Below are 12,886 nucleotides of genomic sequence, written 5' to 3'. Positions count from 1 at the left end.
TAAATTTTGAGCTCTTTCATGATTCACTAAGAATTTGTGATTATAGGTGTATGTGTTAGAGTACTTGTTTTTCTAGCAACTATATTAAAATAATGACCTACTTGGTATTCTTTTATATGTTCCTATCAAAGTGATACACAATTTTTTTTTATAGATGTTTAAAGCTGAACATCCTGTGGCCCTGAATTCACTCTTCTTTTTATTTTATTTTATTTTATTTTTTTGCCATTAAGGTATATGGTAAAAAAATAGATGGACAGCAAACCATTATTGCATGCATAGAAAGCCATCAGTTCCAAGCAAAAAACTTTTGGTAAGTGACAATTCTGTATTTTGGGAATTTTGACATTGTTTATATCCTTTGTAGTCCTTGCTTTATTAGTTGGACATATACCTTATTTGTTTATAATTGACTAAGTGCAATCTAAACATGAAACTTCAGCCTTTTCATATAAGAAAGGTATTTGCTTCATAATCTGCATACTTATTTAAAGGTAGCAGTATCCATTGACACTCTGTGAAAAGAGCGTGGGATTACATGGAGTGTTTTTAGAGACTTGCAAGCAGCATCCTCAGAGAACATTTGTGGCGACCAGTTGGCAAGCCCATATGCTCATTCTGAGAAGGAATTGTTTCTGAGTGAGACTTCTATGGGAGAGGAAGACAGAGGTGATCATAAAGGAAAGAAGAGTGATTTTTCTGGTGAACTTTGGGGGCTCTGAAGTAGATGTTTTCACGTAGATTGCTTAGTGTGCTTGGTTGGCCAATGTAAGGAAGTGAGGACATGTTTTATACAATGAGGCAGATTATAATCATAATTTCGTTTTAACTAGATTATAATTTTGTGATCAAATTATATTATTGATTAATTCTTATAAAAGCCCAGTTCCCTAAAGCAATGACTTTCCCTATTAATCTTGGACCTTTGACATATTGTTGGGCTTTTTTATTTTTTGGACAAGACTGTTTCTGAGATCCCTCTTTTAATAAAATTCTGAGGCTCAGCAAGACTTCATAAAGTCAGAATTGAGTGAAGTGTTTACCTTTAATCTCCTGTTTTGTTAATACATGCTAAGATCATCAGAGTAAGTATAGTCATAATATTTGACTTGTTACCTAAGTTGGTTGTGCTCTTGAGGGTAGAGTAAGAGGTATCAGTAACCCCTATGGACTGATTTGGTCCATGGCCCAAGATTGCTCCACTGTTTAACCATCTTAGAAATAAATGCAAGGCTACAAGGTTAACCAAGAACATTTGGAGGAATGCAGATCCATTATCACTGAAGGAAAATCAATTCCATCTGTAAACATATGCCTTTATGACAAGCTTCAGTTCCCTAAAGATTCTGGTGTACAAAGTTACTTTTATGAACTTAATATAAATGTAGTGTCTCCATTTTAGGCATAAAAACTTGTAGCAGTAACCTACCAATATCCTAAAGAAATAAATCTTCACAAAATCATTATTTATTGTATTTGTGCTAAGATATATATCCAAAAATCACTCTTACTGAGGTTGAACTATTTAAGGAAAATTCTTATTACTAAGTTTTACTTTAAAATGTATTGGAGATGTTATAGTGAATTTACTAATCAGTTTTCAAAAATAGAACTTGAGCGTTAGCATCTGTAAAATGAAGATGATGTTTGTTCTTGACTTTTCTATTCTCACGAATTTGCTTCACAAAAATGTGAATTTTTTTCCCATACTACCACTATGAACATTGTATCATTGAAGTTAAAACTTACTTCCACTTTTTAGAAAAGATAAATTTTAAATGACATTCCAAAGTGTTAAACATGACATACCACAATAATCTCACTAAAATCTTAAATAGTTTGTTACAAAGAAATATACTTCAGTTTGCCTAAAATACAGATGGAATAAAACTTGAAAGGTATTAATCATGGACGTTTCTTAGATTTCACTAGTACATTCTCTTCTTGGTCTCTACTGTTTCCCTAATGGTTAGCAGTTTTTTGGAGCCTAATAAATGTTTGTTGAATAAAAACACATTTATTAATTACAGTGTTAATAAAAGAGAAGGGAAGAATATAAAGTCTAGGACATCTCAAGTATGTACTCCATTGATAAAAGGGTACCATCTACTGAGCATCATTTACCATTACTATATGGTAGTAATGCCTTTGGAAGGATCTTTTGAAATAGTTCTTAAATTGTTACCATTACCTGATTTGGAATTACTTTTTTCTTTTTGCAGTCAGTGTTGATATATGCATGTGGGCATAATAAATCTGAAATGTATGTGCTTAGAACTCACTACTACTCAGTCCTAATACCTAAATAAAAGGAATACTGTAACTTCTTTTGGAATCATGAAATAAAAAATAAATAGACCTAGGTTCTTTTTCCAAATGAGCTACTTATAGATAATTTTGGATATCATTCAACATCAAGACATGGTATAAAATTCTCTTTTGTTTTGTAGATCAGAAACATTGTTCTAATAATAGCACTTTTCAGATGTTAAATGTTAACTGTAGCTATGAGAGTACTCTCATTCTATGGATTTTCATGATTGGGTAGATTGCAAGAATACTGTAAGGATCCCAGAAGTAATTTTATAGCAAAGCCAGTATAGTGAATCCATTAGCTCTATGGCTATTTTAGAAATACATGGTACTGTTCAGAAAAACCTAACAGGTATCAGTTTGCATTTTATAATATGTCTTTAGTATTCAAAAAGCAAATAGAGGTAGAAGGAAGGGTTGCTGCGAAAAGGCAGAAAAAAACAGGATAAAATTCATTATCTGGGAGACAAAAATGAGTTAACAATATACTCGTTGCTTGTTTGTGATGTCACAATTTCCTACCATTAATGTTGTTAATTTGTATGCCAAAAGTTGTGTTTTTTTAAATATTTATTTATTTTTGGGAGAGCGCAAGTGGGGGAGGAGCAGAAAGAGGGAGACACAGCATCCAAAGCAAGGCTCCATGCTGACAGACTGACAGCAGAGAGCCAGACATGGGGCTCAAATTCATGTACTGCGAGGTCATGACTTGAGCCAAAGTCAGATGCTCAACTGACTGAGCCACTAGATGCCCCTGAAAAGTCCCTTTGAGAAGTGAGAAGAGGTTATACCTTTTATGTGGAAATTTAATCCTAAAACGGGAAAAGAAAAAAAAAATTGACTCGTACAACTCCTTATATAATCTAAATATCAGAACCTTGAAATGTTGTATTTCTGTCCATTCTTTTTAAAAATTATTTGGTTCACTGAATGTCAGACTGCATTGACTGTATTTGTGAAAGCCCCTGATGATCTGAACATTTATTCAGTTTATTCTTTTTTTTTTTCTAATTGAAGTATACTTGACACACAAGGTCACATTAGTTTAAGGTATACAATGTAATGATTCAACGAGTTTATAGTTATGCTGTGCTCACCAAAAGTAAAACTGCCATCTTTCACCATACCTTATTACAATACTTTTGACTATATTCCCTCTTCCTATCTTTTTATCCTCTTTACTTATTAATTTCATAACTGGAAGCCTGTATCTCCTATTCCCTTTCACCTATTTACTCAGTTTATTCTTAATTAAAGCACAAGTGTGTTGGTTGTGAAGAAGTAACTTAAGATTTTTCTCCAAAAGTAGTTTATATTATTTAGTTTTGAACTGTATTGTAAGCCTTAGCTTTAGAATTCTTTAGTTCCATCCATTATATAGGCCCTTTTTTATCAATAGGATGAAGATTAAATATAGCTCATAACTGAACTTAACCCTTTGATTCTTTTAAATATTTCAGTGATTAAAAAATGAATATCCGGTATCCTTCCCATTTACTCTCATGCTGTAGCACTACATTTAAATCTGGAACTTAAAATTTATTCAAATTATTTTCCCTACCTTATTTACAGCTGCTGTTTTTATTTTTAAGGAATGGTCGTTGGAGGTCAGAGTGGAAGTTTACAATCACTCCTTCAACCACTCAAGTGGTTGGCATCTTGAAAATTCAGGTATGAAATAAAAAGTATTTGTTTACTGATCTTGAGATGATTCTGAACAGAGAAACAACTAATTCATAAGTTTATATTTTCTTAGTACACAATCACCATTTCTTTTCCAGATCTTTGTTTTGAGGTAATGGGAAAAACAAGTAGTGCTGATTTCATCTTTCAAATAACCTTGCAGTCATCAAAAATCTGCAAAGATAGCTTACAGATTCTCAAAAACACAGCTAAAATTAGATGCTACCATTTGGTCTTCTCATCATACAGTTTGTTCATCCAAGCATCCTCTGAATTTGAGTTGTGCTGTTCTGTCTTCTGAATTAGGTGGAATTGTGAAGTTTAATATTAGTATATGTATGTGTATTGGATTATAAATACCTATTTATTATATGTATATATTAATATATGTACATATGACATATATCCTTTAAGTATCTTCTGTACTCCTATTTGGTTTCTTATAAGAAATCCACCATAATTGAATTTTTTGACTCTTAATGTAAACTCAAATGTTTATATAGAAAAACCTTTAATAACTGAGGCCAAGTATTTGAATATAAATATTACTAAACAAGTTAAAGGAAATGACTTTTTCTGTCTTGGTTCACTTACTTATTCAGTACATTTGTTAACTACCATGAAAGGTGTTGTGCTAAAAGCCATAAAGGAATAAAGATGAATCAGATACTGCTCTTCTATCATTTGACTCCACTATACATTTCTTACCTTTATCCTATTGCTTTTATGTCTCAGTATAACTGTCCATTAAGGGCAAGAGAATAGAGGCTAAGAGCATGGATTTTGAAAGCAGACTGCCTGGGTTTGAATCCCAGCACTGTTCGCTTAGTTGTGTGACACCCGGAAGTCATTTAATTTAGCCATTTTTGCTTGTTTCCTCATGAGTCAAAAAACGAAAACAGCAATAGAAAGCTCAGATGATTGTCTGAAGATTAGTTGATACGGGCAAAATGGTTAGAACAGAGCCAGACATGAAATTCTTGATAAATGATTACCAATGAGGCCGATAGTTAGGCCTCAGTAGCTTTCACCTGGATAATTTCTAAAATGAAGCCTCTAAGCCTCTGTTGAGCCAAAGCTTGTTGAGAGCTGGAATTGTCTAGCTCACAGTTCTATCTTCATCGGTTAGCATGTTGCCTAGCATATAATTGTTATTTTGTTGAGTTACTGGACCCTTTGCCATCCCCTCATCTATTTTTCACATTGCCACCATCGCAAAGATAATTTTTAAAAATGTAAATCTAGATAATATTACTTTCTTACTTAAGACCACTCTAACCTACTAGATAGTCCAGACATATTTGCATGGCATACAAGGCCCAAAGTTGACTTGTCTTTCTCTATTTATTTCTCTAGCCACTCTTCTCCCTCTCCAATCTCACACACACGCCAGCTATAAGTATCTCCAAGCCTTTCTAAAGAATGCTGTTCTCTAAGTTCAGTTGCCTTACTTTCCCTGGTTTAATTGTTGTCATACTCATATTGCTAAATGCAAGTATTGTTGCCTCTTTTCTGAAATCCTTCTTTAAATCTCATAGTCTCAAGACTTTGTACATAACTCTTACTGTGTTGTGTTGGAATATAAGGCCAGGGACTCTCTTTTTTTAAAAGCTGTGCGTCCCTAGAACTTTCTGTAGTAGCAGACATATATAGTAATCACTCAATTAATGTTTATTGAATAAATTCGTGTCTGAATTCGAGGAATTAAATGGTTGGTGGAAACGCACAAAAGAGGAGCAACATTTGGGAGGGAATATTGTGAGCTCAATTTTGGATATCTTGAGTTTAGATATCAGTAGAATATCTATGAGGTAAAAACGTCCAGTAGTCAGGTTGGTGGAGGGCTTGCCTGAGTAAACGCATGAACTGCAAATTTGTTTCCTCACTAGACTGAGAGCAGAAAGTTTCACTGGGGTTTGAAAGGTCAGGAGCTCAGCAGAAAAGTCTAGGTTTAGAGTGGAAATTGATAGTCATTTGCACTGATGTGATTGTTGAAGCTATGAAGATCTTGATGATTCCTGTAATGTGGTCTCTATAATTTCTTTTTCTAATAGGTTCATTATTATGAAGATGGTAATGTTCAGTTAGTGAGTCATAAAGATATACAAGATTCCCTAACAGTGTCTGTAAGTAATTAATTCCAAAATAAAATTTCGACAATCTAATGCTTCTATAAAACCAGAACAGTTTTGGAATTAATGTTTTAAGTAATATTTTTGCTTCTGATTGAAGTGTTTTTCGGTAGATTACAGATGGTAAGTAACTAGAAATCTGTACCTGACTTTTTTGGCAGCCTTACTGAGATATAATTCACATACCATTCAATTTACTCATTTAAAGTATAAAATTCCATGTTTTTTAGTATATAAGCAAGATTGTACAATAATCACCAGAATCTAATTTAGAACTTCTTTGTCTTCCAAAAACCCAGTACCCTTTAGCAGTCACTCCCCATCCCCCCACCAGCCCTTTCTCCAAACCCCTCTTAGCCCATAGGCAACTGTGAATTTATTTTTTAACTCTATGGACTTGCTTATTCTGGACATTTCACGTAAATGGGATCCTACAATATGTGGTCTTTTGTGACTTTTTTCATTTAACCTAGTGTTTTTAATGTGTATCCATGTTGGAACATATATCAGTACTAAATACTTTTTTTATTCCCAAATAATATTCCATATACCACGTTGCATTTATCAGTTGGATGGACATTTGTGTTCTTTTTACTTTTTGCTGCTGTGAGTACCTTGTGTACTCTTTTTTGTTTTAATTTGTTTTAATTTTTCTTTGGCGGTAGTGGAATTGCTGGGTCGTACGGTCATTCTATGTTTAACATTTGAAGAACTTTTGCCAGACTTTTTCCAAAGTGGCTTCACCATTTTACATTTCTATCAGTTGCCTATGAGGGCTCCAATTTCTCCACATCTTCACCAAAAGTTATGGCTGTCATTTTGATTATAACAATCCTAGTTGATATGAATGAATCTTGAATTCAGATGATGAATGAATGATGAATCTTAATGTGATTTTTATTTACATTTTCCTGATGGAAAATGATACTGAGCATCTTTTCATGTATTATTGGTTATTTATATGTCTTCTTTGGGAAAATGTCTGTTTAGATCCTTTGTCTATTTCTTAATTGGTTATTTGTGTTTTTATTGTTGAGTTGTGATTGTTGCTTATATATTCTGGGTAGGAGTCCTGTATCAGATACAGGATTTGCCAATATTTTCTCTTGTTCCATGTGTCTTGATCGTATCATTTGCAGAACAAAAGATTTTAGTTTGGATGTAGTCTAATTTATTTTTTTGTTCTTGTTACTTGTATTTTTGGTTTATTAATAGAAACCTTTGCCTAACCCAAGGTCATGAAGATTTATCCCAGTATTTTTTTCTGAGAAAATTGTAGTTTTACCTCTTAAATTTAGGTCTTTGATTGTGTACTTAACTTTTAAACTCTTTTTTTCTCCTCTATCTGGATTATGATTTAATGAAGTTTTTCTGAAGTTCAGCTTTCAAATTCAAGAAACTTTGAACTTGCTTTTATTTCCCCACAGAGTTTTCTCTTTCCATTACATATGCAGCTATTTATTTGTGGAATTTTTTTGTCCCACTGATATTAATAATATAACATTAATAGTCAAATTTTATATTTTCCCATAAATACTTTAGGTACACCTAAAAGTACCAATATATTATAAACATCAACTACTAATATACAAAATTAGCTGACCTAAAATATAAAGAGTTAATTTTTAATATAAGAAAGTGTTTGATTTAACATTAAGAAATGTGTCAATGTGTAAGGCCAGATGCTACCTGAGAAGGGAAGAGAGCTGGTATTTAAAAAAATGTTTCATTAACACTTAGATGATTTCTGCCTTTTTGCTAAATGGTACTCTACTTGTAAAATTTGCCAGTAAAAGAAACTAATGTCTGGTTTTCCATGAGACACTGTATTTGGTATTGTTCTATATCATATGCATACATGTAACATTTGCATAACAGGGTACTTGGTACTCTCTTCTTTAGGGAGTTTGACACTGAGCAAAGATTCTTCCTACTAGACAGCTGTCTACAAAATTATAGACTGGAGTTGTGAGAGACAGCCATAGTAATTAAACTTGACTTACATGCCTTTTGTGATGCTATTTAGAAATGCATTTTTCACTTTACCTTACACAGAATTTATTTTCTTTCTTTCTTTCATTCTTTCTTTCTTCCTCCCTTCCTTCCTTCCACTATTTTTGGACAAAAAATGCACATGTTATGGAAATATAAATATATATATGCAAATATGTATGATACATAAAATAAGATATTAGAGAATTTTACATTACTACTGATATATGAAAAAGTGTAGATTTCTATTAACTTTTTTACTGTTAGGAAAAAGTAAAGAAACCCATATATTCCAGAACATATTTAAACACTACAGTAAATTCACATTAAACTTTATTTTTAAAAGTTTATTTATTTTGAGAGGGAGTTGGAGAGGGGCAGGGAGAGAGGGTGAGGGAGAGAATCCCAAGCAGGCCCTATGCTGCTAGCATGAAGCCCAATACGAGATCTGAACCCATAAACCACAAGATCATGACCTGAGCTGAAGTCAGACACCCAACCGACAGAGCCACCCATGTGCCCCTCACCTTTAGCTTTAGGCTTTTCCTAATATTTTTAAAATGTATTTTTATGGTGGTAAATATTGTTCAGTACCTACTTAATAATATTTAGATAGTCATTAATTAGAAATCTGTGACTACTTACCTGTAAGATTGTCAGGTTCATGTTAAGTGTTATAACTGAAGTTTTTATCAATATATTTTTTTAATGTTTATTTTTATTTTTGAGAGAGAGAGAAAGAGCATGAGTGGGGCAGGGGCAGAGAGAGAGGGAGACACAGAATCCGAAGCAGGCTCCAGGCTCTGAGCTGTCAGCACAGAGCCCAACCTGGGGCTCAAACACACAAACCACTAGTTAATGACCAGGGCTGAAGTCAGATGCTTAACTAACTGAGCCACCAAGGCGCCATCAATATGTGTTAAGACTTCACTTTCCTTAAGCAGTGAAACCAGGCTCATTCTGTAGACTTTTAAAATATTTTTGCCTAGTTCCCCTTGGACTTAGGATAACTGATCGTATAGTATTTTCCCTTTGTCATAATTTTCATCTGTGTTATTTATTAAATTATAGTAAACCATTAACCATACATACATTGACACTCTTATTTAAAAATAATACTGGTGCACACAAAAATAAACTCAAAATGGATTAAAGACCTAAATGTGAAACCTGAAACCATAAAAATCCTAGAAGAGAACACAGGCAGTGGTTTTTTTTTTTTTTTTTTTTTTTTTTTTTGATCTTGCTATTAGGATCATTTTTCAAAGTATGTATCCTAAGACATGGGAAGTAAAAGCAAAAATTAACTACTGGGGCTACATCAAGTAAAAAGCTTTTGCACAGTGGAGGAAACCATCAACAAAACAGAAAGGGAACCTACCGAATGACAAGATACTTGCAAGTGATGTATCTGATAAGGGGTTAGTTAATATCCAAAATATATAAAGAACTTACACAACTCAACACCCAAAAAAACAGTTTGATTAAAAATGGGCAGAGGGGGAAAAAAATGGGCAGAGGACCTGAATAGACATTTTCCAGAGAAGACATACAGATGGCCAACAGACAGATAAAGAGATGCTCAACATCATTAATCATCAGGAAATGCAAATCAAAACCACAATGAGATATCACCTTACACCTATCAGAATGGCTAAAATCAAAAAGATAAGAAACAATAAGTATTGGCAAGCATATGAAGGAAAAGGAACCTTCATGCACTGTTGGTGGGAATGCAAACTAGTATAGCCACTGTGGAGAACAGTATGGAGGTTCCTCAAAAAATTAAAAATAGAAATACCATATGATTTAATAATTCCACTAATGGATATTTACCCAAAGAAAATGAAAACACTAATTGTGCAAACACCCCTTATTTTTATTGCAACCTTACTTACAAAATATGGAAGCAACCTAAGTACCCATCAATAGATGAATGGATAAGGAAGATGTGGGAGATGTGTGTATGTGTACACACACAATTATGTATATACAGATATACACACAGATAATGGAATATTACATATCCATTAAAATGGATGAGATTGTGCTAGTTGCAACAACATGGATGGACCTGCAGGGTATTGTACTAAGTGAAATAAGTCAAACTGAGAGAGTCAAATACCATAGGATTTCACTCATGTGGAATCTAAAAAAAAAAAAATATGTATAACCAAAAAGCAGATATAAATACAGAGAACAAACTGATGATTGCCGGAGGGAGTTGAGGTGAGGGATGGGCAAAATGGTGAAGAGGAGTGGGAAATATGGGCTTCTAGTTATGGAATAAAGTCATGGGAATAAAAGGCACAGAATAAGAAATATAATCGATAATGCTATAATAGTGTTGTATGATGACAGATGGTAACTACACTTGTGAGCACAGCATAATGTATAAGCTTGTTGAATCACTATGTTGTACAGCTGAAACTACTGTAACATTGTGTGTCAACTATAGTCAAAAAAATTGGAAAACTTAAATAGTGTAGTTTTAAATTACTATTTACTTTTGGTTTTGTTTTTTATTCAGAATGAGGTGCAGACAGCAAAAGAATTTATAAAGATTGTAGAAGCTGCAGAAAATGAATACCAGGTATGGTTTTCAAAACTATTATATGATTTATATTTGCTGATAAATTATGGCACTGAAATTTCAATTTCAGTCATAAGCCTGACTTTTTTTCATTGTTTCACAATAATAAAATACAGTGTTTTGGGTTTTTTGTTTCTTTTATTTCAGTGGCAAACTTACAAAAATGTAGCCAAAACTGTTGTAGCCAACTGTAATTTCTGAGTATTGGTCACAATATGCCAAGATTTTAAATGTTTATTTTATTTCTGATTGAAATTTTTAATTTATGCAGTATTTCCCAAAGCAGTTGGATTATGTATAATTTGCTTAGATCTTATTTCATTTTATACTCTACTTTTTACATTATTTATCAGCTTCTAACCTACACTCTTGAACTTAGGCATTTAGTTTGTGGATTGGCCACATTTCTGGTCCTTGCAAACAGTAATTTATAAAATTGTTCTGAGTGAAATAGTAAAATAGATTCACAATGAGGACACACAAATATCAAATCTAATTTGCAAGTTCATTTCATTAAATGTAATTATTCATAATGATCAGAGACTTCTTTTAGGGGCACCGGGCTGGCTAAATCAGTAGAGCACAAGAGCAACTCTTGATCTCAAGAGTTGTGAGTTCAAGCCCCACGTTGGGTATAGAGCTTACTTAAAAAAATAATAATAATAAGCTTTTTCTTAGCTGCTTTTAGATAGCATTAAAACCACATTGGGGTTTTTATTTTACTTTTTTTTCTACTTTTTAAAAACAGTGAAAGAGGCTGCTTAAATAAAGATTTTTCCTAAAACATCTCTTGTGTTTTATAAATTGTTCTGTTCCGATGATTTTTTAAACTTTAACTACTATTTTTCATAGACCGCCATCAGTGAGAATTATCAGACAATGTCGGACACTACTTTCAAAGCCTTACGTCGACAGTTGCCAGTTACACGCACTAAGATCGATTGGAACAAGATCCTTAGCTACAAGATTGGCAAAGAGATGCAGAATGCATAAGATGAACACTGCATGACCGGATCATTTTAGTGTCTTTGCGTTTTAAAAAAAATCATTGCAAAAGTATTCAGAACTGTCAGGCTACCCAGTCAGGTGGGCTGTTGCCATTTAAAATCACTGTAATTAATTAGTTTGGTTAGAGCACAAAGCTTAGCTAATCAACCATTATTTTTTTCATTTCTTTTGTTCACAGAGGATTGAAAATCAGTTAAGTTTAAATGTCTTTTACTTTCTGTTATACCTATCTTTCTTACAATTAAGAGATGATTCCTCTAGTTTAATGTTAAAAGTTTTTGAAGTTTTCAAAAATATTTTACTTATCGTAACCCTAAAATTATTGTCTTTTGGTTTATGAAGTGGGTAACTTTTGATATTTGCCCAGTTCTTTTTAATGGGGTCAATAATGGACATTCTAGTTTAAGGTGGTTGATGGATTTAGCCTATATGCTGCTAAAGAAATTGTCTACCTTTTCCCCCTCACCTCTTCCATTTATGTAAGATTGAGATTAGAGGGAAAGCATTTTCTATGTCAATTGTGTTTGAACCTTTCAAGAAGGTTATTTAGCTAGCTTAGTGTTTAACTAAACTTTTTTTAAACGAGGCCAAGGTCTAATGCTGTTTTGAGATTCTGAAATTAAATGAAAATACTTATTTCAGAAATGCATTTAATGCTTCTTTTCTTGTGACAGTTACGCAAATTAGCTTGAATTCCATATGTCCCTGAGTTATTTTTATCATAAAGCCACAAATGTATTATAACAAGGCAAATTGTAATATATATAATCCTGAACTCATGACCATGTCTCAGTTTATTTCTTTTCTTGGATTGAAAAGTACTGAAATTCAGTGTGACATTAAAATGAAAATTTTCCTATTTATTTGAGTAGAATATCACTTATCAGTGAGCCACATACTATTTTAAAATACTTTCTTTGGATATTGTGATTCTTAACTGGTTGTAAATTAGAAAAGCTGGGAGTACATATGGTGTGCATTACAGTCTAAATTTTTCCGTCTTCCTATGCATCATAAGCATGTTTGTAATATTTTAAAATATACATGTACTGATGCTACAGGATTTCAAACCTGTGGTGAATGTTAGTATTTACTATATGAGTATATGAGAGTGGGGTGGATTTATGGTTTCATTCAATCGAGTATTGCTTATTATACTCCAGTG

The 12,886-nt window shown here is 32.9% G+C and overlaps 1 protein-coding gene across 1 annotated transcript in view; it reads left to right on the top strand.

The window, feature by feature from the left end:
• Positions 1–12,582, top strand: part of CAPZA2 (capping actin protein of muscle Z-line subunit alpha 2) — a 60,017-nt gene extending 47,435 nt beyond the window's left edge. Inside the window, exons 6-10 of the mRNA XM_040472170.1 lie at positions 234–313; positions 3,906–3,984; positions 6,051–6,122; positions 10,651–10,713; positions 11,566–12,582. Of these exons, the coding sequence (XP_040328104.1) occupies positions 234–313; positions 3,906–3,984; positions 6,051–6,122; positions 10,651–10,713; positions 11,566–11,706 (435 nt within the window). The 3' untranslated portion in view covers positions 11,707–12,582. The remainder of the gene's footprint in view (positions 1–233; positions 314–3,905; positions 3,985–6,050; positions 6,123–10,650; positions 10,714–11,565) is intronic.
• Positions 12,583–12,886: the final 304 nt, after the last annotated feature.

This window comes from Herpailurus yagouaroundi, unplaced genomic scaffold (assembly GCF_014898765.1).
Source record: "Herpailurus yagouaroundi ecotype Mexico unplaced genomic scaffold, PumYag 100, whole genome shotgun sequence".
NCBI classification, from domain to species: domain Eukaryota; kingdom Metazoa; phylum Chordata; class Mammalia; order Carnivora; family Felidae; genus Herpailurus; species Herpailurus yagouaroundi.
This window is presented reverse-complemented; position numbering and strand designations above follow the sequence as displayed.